General features: G+C 39.6%; 1 protein-coding gene across 5 annotated transcripts; it reads right to left on the bottom strand.

Moving 5' to 3' along the window:
- Window positions 1-1,526: 1,526 nt before the first annotated feature.
- Window positions 1,527-13,200, bottom strand: SPA17 (sperm autoantigenic protein 17). Of its 5 annotated transcripts, none has more exons than XM_036014511.1 (6): window positions 13,093-13,200; window positions 11,853-12,033; window positions 6,319-6,389; window positions 4,535-4,560; window positions 4,420-4,462; window positions 1,528-1,850 (listed from the first exon to the last, which is right to left on the bottom strand). In XM_036014511.1, exons 2-6 carry the CDS (start codon window positions 12,004-12,006, stop codon window positions 1,707-1,709), a joined length of 438 nt encoding a protein of 145 aa, XP_035870404.1. In that variant the 5' UTR covers window positions 12,007-12,033; window positions 13,093-13,200; the 3' UTR covers window positions 1,528-1,706. The 5 variants fall into 5 exon arrangements, with proteins under 5 accessions (XP_035870402.1, XP_035870404.1, XP_035870405.1 ...); XM_036014512.1 differs by having other exon boundaries at window positions 4,420-4,481; window positions 4,554-4,560; XM_036014509.1 differs by lacking the exon at window positions 13,093-13,200 and adding an exon at window positions 12,406-12,436 and having other exon boundaries at window positions 1,527-1,850; window positions 4,420-4,560.
- Between the last annotated feature and the right edge of the window lie 16 nt (window positions 13,201-13,216).

Below are 13,216 nucleotides of genomic sequence, written 5' to 3'. Positions count from 1 at the left end.
CCACCCCCGCCCTGCCACACTGCATATTCACTAGGGTGGAAATGTCTTTTTCCTTCTCATCTGCTTTTCAGGACTGAGGAGCTAAGCCTTTGCATTCTGGGTCCTGCTGACAACCCCCAAGCAGGGTGCCTTTGAGGAGAAGGGGGTTGGAGGCTGGCACTGTGAATGCCGTTGGAAATGAGCAGGTGGAATGCTGGAAGAGTTGATTTTCTTTCTCTCCAGAACTGGAAAAGTGGGGTTAAGGACGGGAGGAAGGAGTCCAGTGGGTATTTGAGACTTGTGTTTGGCTGGCAAGCAGCTCTCTCGTGCCAGCAGGACCTCAGAAGGGGGGTGGCTGTCCAGCAGTGAGTGGAGATAGAGAATGAATGCCACCATCTTGAAAGCATTGGCATAAGTCACCTGTATTTCAGTGGCGGTTACTTGGGTAAGCTGCTATCGTGGTCTGACAAGGGCTCAGTGCCCAGGAAGGGGCGTGGGGCACCTGAAGTAACACTGCTTTGCACAAAGACAGAGTCTGAGCCTAAGGCAGAGATCTAAGTGTTTGCTGCAGACCACTTGTTATGCATACACTATGGCTGGTTTGGAAGCTCCTCAAGACTAAGCCACCCAGATGTGTTACTGAGCTTTAGGGAAACGGCTGTGTGGCTGCGGACTGAGAGAGGTGTAATGCTGGGACCAAAGCCTGGGGGGCCCAGTGTGTGGCAGGCAGGAGTTGGAACCAGCCAGGATATGTCATCAGTCTGCCGGACCGGGCTGCCTCATTGTGGGAGAAGGCAACAGCATTAAATGGTAAGAATCTACCTTCTCTCCATTTTCTTTCGGGAAGGGAACTGCAGCTTTTGGTGTAAGACAAAACCCCTGCAGTTTCTTGAACATTCAAGGGTAGGGAGGCCTCAAAAGGAGAGACTGAACTTTCTAAAAATTAGGCAATCAGGCTTGAATGGCTTCCTGAAAGAAGTCTGTGAGTTCGTGATGAAGGTACTACCACTGATACATGAAAGAAACACCAGGAGTTTTGGTTAGAGAAGAGTCTACTTGTATATGATGTTATCAAAGCTTTCATTTTTTTCAAATACATTAGTCTTATTCTGTGTCATTCTGGAGAGCAAGATAATAAAAAACTGTCAGTTGCATAAATATAAGAACAGATATTCATTACTATACCCCAGCACATGAATTCTGCACAATACATTTTTCAATAAAGGATTGAATGCAGGCATGACAAATGAAAACTTACAAGGAGATGGATTTTTGACTCAGCTCATCTAATAAGTTACTCTAAAATTAAACGAGCTCCTCTCGAAAGGCAGTGGAATTCTCTCCCTACGAGTGAAACGGGATCTGAAAGACCGCTTTACAGGTTTGTGATGGAACGTGGCCGTGAGCTGACGGTTAGACCGTGTGTCCTCTGAGATCTCTGAGAGCCCAAGATGCTCCCGGTCTGCCCCTCGAATCCAAGGGTCTCTATACATAGACTCGGGAGAAGTATAAACAGACTGATGATCTCAGAGGCATCTTCAAGAAGCATGTGTTCAATGGCATGTTTATTAAACAAACGCTCACGACAGATTTTCACAACAGCAACAAATGTTACTTCACTACATCGAATCTCCCTTACTAAGGAAAAAAAAAAAACGACAATCACAACAAGGTGGATGGATTTGGATTCTTTTTTTCATGCTTTTTTGGGGGCAAAACCAGTCTCCTCAGTTGTCTTCCTGTTTCTTCTCTTCTTGAACATCACCATCTTTCATTTTCTTCACCTCCTCCCTGGCTAAGTGGCCCCGGAAAACTGCTTGGATTTTGACAGCAGCGATCTCCTCTCTTTCCTTATCTTCTTCAGAAACTTCCTTCACGGAAAGGAGCAAAAGAGACTTGGTAAACATTCCATACAGTATTTTCATGCCAGAAAAAAATAATGCATAAATTTAATCAGTTTAGGGCTTGGTGTAACAATCGAGTTCTGTTGCTTCCCAAGGGAATTTTATACGTTTGCCACATTGTCTGCGTACCAATGATAATTACCAAAATGGTAGGGGTTTTGTCATTTTTTAATATGTCTCTGCAATAAATCAACATTGCCAACTTTTCCCCTCCAAAATAACTCCTATTTCAGCCCTGGCCAGGTCACTCAGTTGGTTAGAATGTCACCCCGACATGCCAAAGTTGCAGGTTTGATCTCCAATCAGGACACATAAAAGAATCAGCCAGTGAATGCATGGCTGGGTAAACAACAGATCAATATTTCTCTCTCAAGTTACTGAATAAAAATTACAAAGCAAAATAGCTTGTATTTCACAGTTTCCTGAGCAGTAACACTTTTGGGGGGTGGAGAAAAAGAAAGAATCCTTGAGCAAAATGTTGAGAAGATAACAAATGTGCTGTTTCAAAATAATCATGATTACATAAAATGAATCAAAGTGTTAACCTCTTAATTTCTCAGTAAGGAGCTGACCAAAAGTGCACATTTAAAGTGGAGTGCCAGAGAGAAGCCTTAGTCCAATAATGGCAGTTTTAACATGATTGCTTTAAAGTTTGTGTCAGGTTCCTTTTCTTCTTAAATTTAGGTATGATTTACAGAGGGTGAAATACACATTAAGTGTAAAACTCAATAGGTATGTAGCTCATAATATTTTAAATTATAAAAGTGATATGTATACATTTAAAAATTTAAGTATCCCAAAGTGTCGCAGGTTCGATTCCCAGTCAGGGTACATGCCTGAGTTGCAGGCCATGACCCCCAGCAACTACACATTGATATTTCTCTCTCTCTTCCTCCCTTCCCTCTCTAAAAATAAATAAATAAAATCTAAAAAAAAATTCTAAAAAACAAAACAAACAAAAAAAACCCTTAAGTATCACTGGTAGTGGAAGTTTCCCTCCCCTTCCCAAATCCTGCTCCCAAGAGGTGACTATTGTTATGGTTGAGTGCATATAATTTTCCAAAACCTCTGAACAGACAGAGTGTTCATGTGGGTACATACATGCCTTTTTATTTTGTGGGTACATATGGGTACATGTGTGCCTCATAAGAATGAGTTCTGGTACTATTTTTTCCATGTAACAACATACCTTGGTTCTCGTCATCTATGTTATTATTCAGTACATATCTCTGCCCATTCTTTTTTTTTTGTTTCATGACACCACTGCATTACATTGTATTGTTGGGCTCTGATGTACTTACTCTGCCTCCTACTGACAGACCTCTGGGTTGTTTCCCCCCCTCCCCCCGAATTACAATAATGAGGCAAAGCTAGCTCTTAACCTTTCAAACGGAAACAAAATGGTGTAAACTCCTCTGAGATGATGCTCCAATATGGGCGAGTAAATTACTCTGAGGTTGGAAATCAATGAGATCTCAACTCACACGCATGTGAAAACCTGTGTAAGGGCAGCTATTGATGTTGAAAGGAAACAATACTCCCTTCCTTCTTCCCTGACCTCCCAGTGTCTCTTACGCTAGGCTGATATGATTCAGGAATAATTTATAAAGGTTCTAGGGAAAAGTTATGCCCCACTGGGTAGGAAGTAAGGTGTTCCCTGAGGGGGATATCCATTTTAGGTGTCAATTATTGGATGACTGCCTGGGACATGAAAAGGAACTCAGAAGTTTGGCCTTCAGTATTGTGGAGAGTTAAGTTCTTTTTTCTCACTAGGCTTGGTTCTCTTGAGTCTGGACTATGAAAAATATGGGTAGCGATATGCTGGCAAATGCTTTAAAAACTGGCTCTCCAGAAAAAAGTCCTGATTTATAGTATTTTCATGGTCTTAATATTCCTTCTAGGGCTGATTTCAAGCTACCACAGTGCCCTTACTGAGCACTGGGTTGTGTAGAGATATATTCAACCCTTTCCTGAAAGCTGCAAGCTGGCTAGCACACAGAATACAGAATTCGTGCAGGTATCTACCCAGGTTTTACTACTTAGATGCAGGCTGTCAAGCAGGAAGTCATTTTTGCAGAGGGCATGCATGCACGGTGAGTACGACACATTGTGTGAAGCCATTTCATTTGGTTGTGTGTCGTCCCCCAAGAGTTTCCTTTTGTTATCTCTGAACCTTTGTCGCTGTGTGGTGGTAACAGGGTCAAGCAGTGAAAAGCTCCCAAACTGGGAAGTGAATCTGAAGGATGGAGAATGGGGCTGGTGAGTTCTGCCTTTCTTCCCCTTGAGGAGATTTACCCATCTGTTGACATTCTTGGGAAATAAGATTTTATTTTTGAGGGGAAATGAGTTTTCCTTTATAAGTGGCATGGCCAAAAATAATCCACCAGTTAGTTTCTCACTGATGTTAGTTATCTAGGAAGCAAAATAATCATTTTAACAACATGGATAACAAACTAGATTCTCATTTAGGGTATAATTTTAGATGGAGTGTTTTCTTTCTAGGAAAATCCAACAGTATATGGAAAATATAACTTACCATGACTGTGACTGGTGCCTCCTCTGTCACAGGTGGCTGAGACTTTTCTTTCTCAGGTGGCTGAGACTTTTCTTTCTCAGGTGGCTGAGTCTTTTCTTTCTCAGGTGGCTGAGACTTTTCTTTCTCAGGTGGCTCTTGCTCCTGGAGAGAAGGGAGAGACCAAAGAGGCAATGTTTCCAAATAGTAAAGTTTTGGATCAGACTGCTCGAAGGTGATTCAATATTACTTTAAGATATTGAGAAGAAGTGGAAATTTAAAAAATACTGATTTTTTAAAAAAGGAAAATGGATGACGAAAGAAGAAATAAATGAGCACTCTTAAAGGAACGTGCATAAACAAATATTAAAAATGAAAGAACTGGTAAACAAAATGATCGCTTTTTTGCTTTTGGAATGTATGAAACATTATTTTCCATTTAAAACAGGTCGTTGTCTTACACTGAAGGTTGGTAAGATGCTGTAATGAGTCCTGAGCAAAGTGTAAAGAAGAGGTGCCAATATTTTCTAAAGCAGAAACAAAATAAATGTCATTGTGTTTTATAATCTGAAATCAGGGTGACTTTTTAATGAAGTTTGTAAATTAAAAACTAAGTCAAAAAAGTAAACTTTCTTGTGGGGAGCGATTCAGATAGAAAAAAGGAAACCAGCCCTGCCTGTATTGACATGTTATTGAAATATTTCTCCAAAACAGAGACACTGCTAATTCACAATTTATGGGAAGAGCTTCCTTAATCTACAAAACAGAAAGGACATATAACTAATCAAATCAAGTCTTTAGAATTCAAAAAAGAAGAAACAGCTGGTATCTCACAAATATTTTTAAATTTTCAACATTTTCCTTTGATTTCAATAAAGTGTGAACACAAAGAATCCAGTTAAATGGATATAAACAGATTCCCTCCCCCCCTTATCTGGCAGGTACAAATGGGTGGAAATTCACTTTTGAACTTGGAATAAGTGACAGATATTTCCCCAGGAAATTCCCTAAATCTGCAATGGAACACTATCAAAAGTTGAACTTTGTTAATTCCTTTTAATTACAATATCTGCAGGGGCTTTGTGGCTAATGTTTTATCACGGTTATCTGGTGTGGTGCTTTCTCAAACTTTAGTGCACCTAACATTTTACTTTGGGGATCTCGTTAAAACTCAGCTTCTGATCTGTAGACCTGGGGGAGGGCCTGAGACCGAATTTCCACCAAGCTCCCAGTTGAGGTCAATGATGCTGGCATTTCTCAACCAGTATTCCTGATCTGGACCACAAAACAGAATACTTTGACTATTTTCTCAATTCTCCAAAGGATGATACATAACTAGAAGCATTCTAGATGCAAAGGAGAGACAGTGATTCCTTATATGCAATGGGTGCCTTCCGCTTAGGGCTTAATTATTAATATTTTGAGGAACCTTAGCTGAGAAAGACTGATTCAAAGAATAGTACTAGAGAGAAGATAGGTTCAGTCTCTGAACAGATTAGCTTTGTAAAGAAAATTCTATCTACCATTACCATCTTTAATTCTACTCAGTCTTTTGTAAAATGTCAACAAAATAACTAAATGAAGTGTTTTATTTTATGAAATATCACTCATTAATTCAACAAATATTTATCTGCTACTGCTAAGCACTGTAATGCCCAATAAAATCTAAAGAATACTTATTCTATAACTTTCCATTACATTCTTCCTGCTCATCATCTAAAATTCAAACTATGTATCTATGTGTGATTCAGATATACTTCAGAAAAGAATTTCTCATCAGGAAGAACACTACAATTAAGAAGGTTTCATGAGATATTTATGATGCCTCTCACAATTTTCATGATTCTGGGGAGATCCCAAAAATCTCTGTTCTGGAGACAGGGAGAAGAAGTAACCAGATCCATTAGTTTCAGAGGGCCATACCTTGAATGCATGCTTGTTGTAGAAGAGGTCATCTACCTTAGCCCCCCATTCTGCTGGATCAAAGTTGGTTTCTAAGTAAAACAAATATAATAATTTTAGACTTACTTTGAGTTCATTAAAGCAAATCTAGAATAACACACAACAAGTTTTTTTCAAGTCCCAGGTTCATTACTGCTAGCTGCAAATCTCACTGCTGTTGAACACAGCCTCGCACTGCAGATCTAACCAGCGATCATGAAATAGATGCTGATGAATTAAACATCGGATGAGCCGTTGGGTATATTTAGAAAGGCAGTAAAAAACCGTTAAGTGCTGCCTTCATAAAGTTTATAACAAAATGGGGAGAGAGAACAAATGCCAATACTTAAATATAAGTATAGAAACTTATAAGCATAAATTAGTAAACACAGGAAAATGTATAAAAATAAATGTTAAATAGTAAGAAAGTTTGGAAAAGTGAAGGATGGGAATGTTTTTTAAAATTGAGGCATGTTATATGGACAGTTGACATAGACAGAAACAAGTATTTATATTTGAACAAAATTTTTCTTTAACTTCTAATTATGAAGAATTTCAAACTTAGAAAATAGAGAATGCTATAACAACTTCACATGTGCACATAACTCAGATTCAACAATTATAAACATAATTTATCTTACTTTATCTGAAAGTTCACTCACTTTTCTGTTTTCTTCTGATTATTTTCAAGCCCATTCTGGGCATCGTATTTCTTTATCTACCAATATTTACTTCAGTATACGTCTCTAAGATATAAAGCCGCAATACCATTATCATGCCTAAAAATACTAATAATTCCTTAATATCAATTACCCAAATTTCCCTCATTGTCTAATAATATTTTTCAGTATTTATTTATTTATTTATTTATACTGTTGGGTTGTTCAAATCAGGACCTAAACAGTGGGCACACACAAACTTGTTTTATGCCTTTTAAATCTCTTGTCATTGAAAGCTCCCTACCTCCCACCCCATCTTTTTTCCTTGCAACGTATTCGTTGATAAAATTTGGTCATTTTTTTTGGAGTTTTCCATAGTCTAGATATTTTTTATTCCATTTCCATGGTGATTTTTAACAAGTTCCTCTGTTTTTGAATTTCCTGTACACTGCTAGTTAGAGCTCCAGTGATTCAGGTTTGACTGTTTTTGGCAAAAATACAAGTAGTGCAGTGTAATTCTGTCAGGAGATATATAACACCTAGTTGTCTGTCTTTACATTTTCTATGGGCCCATTGATGATGAGGGTTGCTTAGATCATTTCTTTAGGTGTTGCATAATGGTAGTGTTCAAATTTTACCATTACTTCATCTCTGGAGCACTCAATAAAGAAAAAGTTTCCCTCATCAACTATTTGGTTACCTTGAAATACAGTTCTTACAGAAAGGGTAGATTAAAGGTTTCTTTCCCTTTATTTACCAGTTTTCAGAATAATCATTTGGTTCCTTAGGATCCTCTGAAGGAGCTGCTTCCTTTTAATCATTGTAAGCTCATGAATATTTAACAAATTGGATGAATTCTAACCCATTGTCTTTCTTATTCTAATTGATGCCTGTCAAAAATTGGCCAGTAGGGGCTTATTAGGGTGCTCAGATGCTCTTGAGTCCTTTGGAAACAACTCAAGTAATCTTTGATGGTTTCCTTATTTTCTGGTATGGCAGGATGTTCAGGCTCATCTTTGTATTTCTTATCCAGTTCAAGGGATTACTTAGTTCTCCAAGAAGCCCGGTGCTCACTGGTACTGTATTGGTTTTTGTTTTGAGGCCTAAAAATGTACAGAGCCCTAAAAATGTACAGAGCCCTGGCCAGATAGTTCAGTTGGTTCGAGAGTTGTCCCAACATGCCAACGTTGCAGGTTTGATACCCAGTCAGGGCACATGTTAGAATCAACAAATAAGTGCATCAGTAAGTGAAACAACAAGTCTGTTTCTTTTTCTCTTCCTCTCTCTAAAAAAATCAATAATAATGATAAAAAGTGATTTTAAAAAAAGCAGTAACTAGTGAATGCACAAATAAATAGAACAAATCAATGCTTCTCTCTCTAAAATCAATAAATTAAACATCTTATTCCTAATTACAGTAGGAGAGATTACTTGTTTGCTATGTCCTACAATTTATACACAATAATTACAGAGTAACTATACTATAATATTAACAGTAATTGTTAAAAATAATATAAGATTTTTTTCACTTTGCTCTTAGGCTACATCCATCAGGGATGTACCATCGGATTACTTCATCATAAAGTCACTTGAAATAATTCCAATCTGTGTGGTTATGCTATCCATTCAGTACTAGTTGGGTTTGTCTGTTGCACTTTGCTTCTAAATTTTAGAAACTGTTTAACAATTTTTAAGTTTCATTCTATCTTATAACTATGCTAGCATTTATGATTTCAAACTCAAGATATATTCAGAGAAATCTAGCCTTCTGTTTTGTTCCCTCCACTCTGTTCCTTCTGCCCCAAGAGGTATTATTTAAACAAATTATTCCTCCATTAAAAAATATAAATGAACATTATGTATTCATAGCAACACCCCTTCACTAGGCAACGAGCAGCACACTAACCCTAATGTATGCTTCCACCTGTTTTCACTAATTTATCTCGAAGTTCACTCGATAGCATCACAGAGATCTTCCTCCCTCTGTTTTTTAAACACTGTACAATATTCCATTGTGTGGATGTACTCTAGTCAATAAATCCCTATTATCGATATTTGGGTTGTTGCCTCAAATAACAATGCAGTGAAAAGTGAAGTAGAATTTCTGGGTCAAAGGTTAAATATGTATATAATTATGGTAGATGCTGCCATTTCCCCTCCTTGAGGTTGTATCATTTTATACTTCCTCCAGCAATATATACAAGTAATTATTTCCCTCCAGCCCTGCCTGAAATAAATCAGCAAGCTTTTGGCTTTTTGCCAATCTGATGAGTGGGGTTGTTGGTGGTGGGTGGTGGTGCTTCAGTGTAGTTTTGATATGGGCTTCTATTATTATGGGTTAGTTTGAATATGTTTTAATAGGTCAAGGGCCATTTGCACTTATTTTTGTGTGAATTGTTGGATCATATCACTTGCCTATTTTTTAAAATATAGCAGTTAGTTTTTCTTCACTGTTTTTTAAATAAATTTTTAAAATATTTTACTTATTTATTTTTTTAGAGAGGGGAAGGGAGTGAGAGAGAGAAACATCAATGTGTGGTTGCCTCTCACATGGCCCCCACTGGGAACCTGGCCTGCAACCCAGGCATGTGCCCTGACTGGGAATTGAACCTGCGATGCTTTGGTTTGCAGCCTGTGCTCAATCCACTGAGCTACACCAGCCAGGGCTTCTTCACTGTTTTTACAAGCTCTTTATTAGGTTAATTGACCAGCTGTGATATTAATTGCACACCTTTTTTTTTCTGAGTTTGTCATGTGTAGTTTTATTTCCCTTATGGCAACTTTTGTCATGTAATATTGTCAATTTTATCCATCTCTTCCCTGATTGCTCTTGGATTTTTAAAGTAATCATAGCAACTTAGCTAGCCATCTTTCCCTTTTTTATGTTAGAGAAATCTATCCATATTTTCTTCCAATATTTGTATGGATTCATTGTTTTAAATATTTAAATCTTTGATCAATTTGGAACTTGTCCTGGTGAACCATGTAAGGAATAGATCAAATTTTATCTTTTCCCATTTTCATTATATATCTTTAGTAAAAAGCCCCCCTTTCCCCAGTGATTTTGAGATACCACTTACTTCACTTACCCACATGTTTCCAGTCATAAACCCCAGAATTAAGACTAGTGATTGATTACCTGTGAGGAATGCTGGTAGGGGGATTCTTGCCTTGTGTGTGAGACTGGCCAGAGGACTTTATGCTTCCCTTCTGGAGAGACTAAATTCTAACACTTACATCAGTTGAATAACTCACCTTTGCTTTACAGGAGTGAACATGGGTATGATGCTTACAATCTTTTCCGATAGTTTCACCCAATTGTACTAGTTAGAGGGCCAGTATTCCGGTACTATCACTCTGAATCACCGATTGCTTTAATTGTCATGAGCCAGTAACAATGACTCAAATGTTTTTGTAATGAGATGTTTTCTGAGGTCTAAAATTAAACAAATGACTAAAGACATTTCACTCATGAATTTGTAAAATAAAGTTAAAATAACAAAATTAAATTAATGTTCATTATAATTCACCTCTTAATCTAAAGGATTTTTCTTAATAGCTTTTTAGTGGCATTTAAGTTTTAGGTTGTGTGACAAATATTCAGTGACTGGATAAGGAGAAGATCAGCAACATTCGGGAAATTGGCAGAGGCCCTGAGCTCTGCCAGGGCAGAGCAAGGAGGACAAGGGGACGGAGAGCTCTGCCCTCTCCATGGGAGTTCTTTCAATCCAGGCTTTGCCGGAGGTTTTCTCCCTCTAACTCGATTTAAAATGGAAGGTTTATTTACTTGTGGCTACTTCTAGGCACCTATGCACTTGGTTACAATACTGTGACCAAAAGTAATGATAAAGGAGTGGGGAGGTGGGTGGAGGTGGACAAAGCTAGGAGGGGTGGGGACGGAAAGAGACCTTGCTTGGGATGATGGGCGCGTGATTCAGGGTGCAGATCACGTCTTACTGAGTCGTACACTGGAAACCTGCATGGTTCTGTGAACCAAGGTCACTCTAGTAAATTCAATAAAAATTAATAAATAAACTAGTAGAATACACTGAGATTTCCATATACTCCCCTATAAAAGTAATGACAAAAGCTTACATTAAAATGGTTGCTCCACTTATAAGTTTTTTAACAGAAATTTATAGCTGTGATAATTCCCATTTTGACCATTAAATCGGGTCTGGATAGTCATGAACCTTCAAGGCTGGAAATTTGAACCTTACTTTCGGAAATGAAGAGGCTGCTTGGCCCTCAACTAGAGCCACTGTCGGCCAGAATCTTAGTCTCTGGGCGGGATGGGGCCTCGCAGGTACAGAAGCAGAATAAACATCGGCTTCCCAGGCTGGAAGTTCACCTTCAAAGCAGCTTTTCTCCGCGCCTGTACTGTAGACCAGTTTCATATCCCTCAGTGAACGACAATCCATTCAATCTAAGGAGTTTTGAGTTACTTTTACAGCACTTACAATATTTTCAAGTAAAAAGAGCAAACATGTAAGAAACCACATCTCCCCTGCCCTGAAGAAGAGGCAGTCAACCGCCCTGGGGGCTGGGAGCGCCCGCAGGGAAACGGAGAGCCGCACTGGGGATCTCCGAGGTCCCCTCCGGCCAGCGTGTCCGTTAAGACGGCCGCCACCAAGGTCTGGGGAATGAACTGGCCATCTTCGCTGACCGGAAGTAACGGAATTTAAGAGAACCTGCCCCAAAGGCCCCGCTGTTTCCAACCGCAAGAACCGTCACCCGATGCCGCCTGCCCCGTAAAGGCTGTGTCTATGGAACAGGGGCGGTCTTAAACAAGTTTCACCATAACCGAGGGCTCAGTCTCTTATTTACTTAAAAAGTGCCTATTTCTAAAAAGCTTACTCTCTCTTTTCTCTAGAAGATTCTCAAAATATGCTGCTGCGAAAGATGGTATATTGTTCGGTTGCTCCCTCAGAATCTCACGCGTCAGCCCTTCCAGAAGGTTCCCAAATCCTTGTGGAATTCGGTAGTGGGTGTTGGAGAATGGGATCGACATCTCCTTGGAAGGAACTGCCTACTGTACCTGGAGATTTATTAAAGAGCGCTGTCTTTAAATGTGTCCGATTTTACTCACACGATCACAACTACAGCAACACAATATTTTTGAGCACCAAATTTCCTGGATTTAAGTACTTTCCCCCAACACAATCCCAGTCCACCCATTTGTTCTGAAGACTCTTGAATTCTCCATTATTAATTAGACTATTACAAATACAGGCCTATTTAATAGGTCCAGTCATTCTTTTAATTACAAAAATCAGATTTTTTTCACTAAGCATTAGTACTTTTTCTTTCTATCTCGTTGTCTTTCTGTATTTAAAAGGTGAGGGTTTTTTTTTCTTTTTTTTTTTGCTATCTAACAGGGATTTAGAGAGAACGATTGTCAAAACTTCACCATAAATTGCTGAGAAGATCCAGTTTAGGGTCTAAAATTTAAAAAAAAATCAAAGTCCGAACTGCTCCTGGTTCTAGAAATTACTCTAATTTTTTAAGTTTCACACTTTTAAAGTATGACTTACAATGCCTTGTAGCGCCTATATATTCTGGAAGGAGCGGCAGGGGCAGTAGGGCGGGCAAGGGGCAGTCCTAATTTTGCAACCCCATCCTCCAAAGTCTTGGGATTCTTATTTCTCCGGTTCTGTCTTGACCAGGTCTTGCCTTCCTGCCTTCGCACAGAACGGCTAGATGGAGAGCTGCCAGGCAGCGGGCTGCGCTGCGGGGCAAGCAAAACACACTCTGGACCCGGCCTGTTGTGAGTCAATGCTGCATAATGGGACTAGACGGTTTTATGAGGCCTAATCTGTCGGCGTTATTTTTTTCGCTTTTTCGAGGGTACAGGAGATGAGGTATTACATCCTTTTCGGGGTGTGAAAAGGACTCGCGAGCCCCCGAGCGGGTCGGAGGAGCCGAGGGCCGTGGGAGGGGCGGGACATCGAGGAGCGGGGCTTCCCAGCCGGCTGTTTGGACTCCCCATCTGCCCGAGGGTTCCCTGAATGTGTTGGGGACCCTCGGAAAATTACGAGAGGCGAAGGGAAAAGAGGAGGTCTCGGTTTCGGACGGGAAGTGGGGTCAACCGCCTCACCTCTTGCTTCTCAGAGCTGGTGCCGATGGTTCTAGTTGTTTTTTTTTCTCGTTGCCGAGGAACCGTTTATTCAATCGACTACGGTGGCCGAGAAGGGCTGCCCCTTCTCGCGGACCGCTTCGCA

This window comes from Phyllostomus discolor, chromosome 13 (assembly GCF_004126475.2).
Source record: "Phyllostomus discolor isolate MPI-MPIP mPhyDis1 chromosome 13, mPhyDis1.pri.v3, whole genome shotgun sequence".
In the NCBI taxonomy this organism is placed as follows: domain Eukaryota; kingdom Metazoa; phylum Chordata; class Mammalia; order Chiroptera; family Phyllostomidae; genus Phyllostomus; species Phyllostomus discolor.
Note: the sequence above shows the minus strand (reverse complement) of the source record. Positions and strands in the feature narration are given on the sequence as shown.

Bases quoted from the DNA above. Each gene is read 5' to 3' on its own strand.
- SPA17 (XM_036014510.1), bottom strand. From the start codon at position 12,006: ATGTCGATCCCATTCTCCAACACCCACTACCGAATTCCACAAGGATTT. The intron at 6,390-11,852 runs GTAAGCTTTTTA...TGTTTTACTTAG, and splicing joins TCTTCTAGAGAAAAGAGAGA to AAACCAACTTTGATCCAGCA. The intron at 4,561-6,318 runs GTATGGCCCTCT...CCTTCTCTCCAG, and splicing joins ACAACAAGCATGCATTCAAG to GAGCAAGAGCCACCTGAGAA.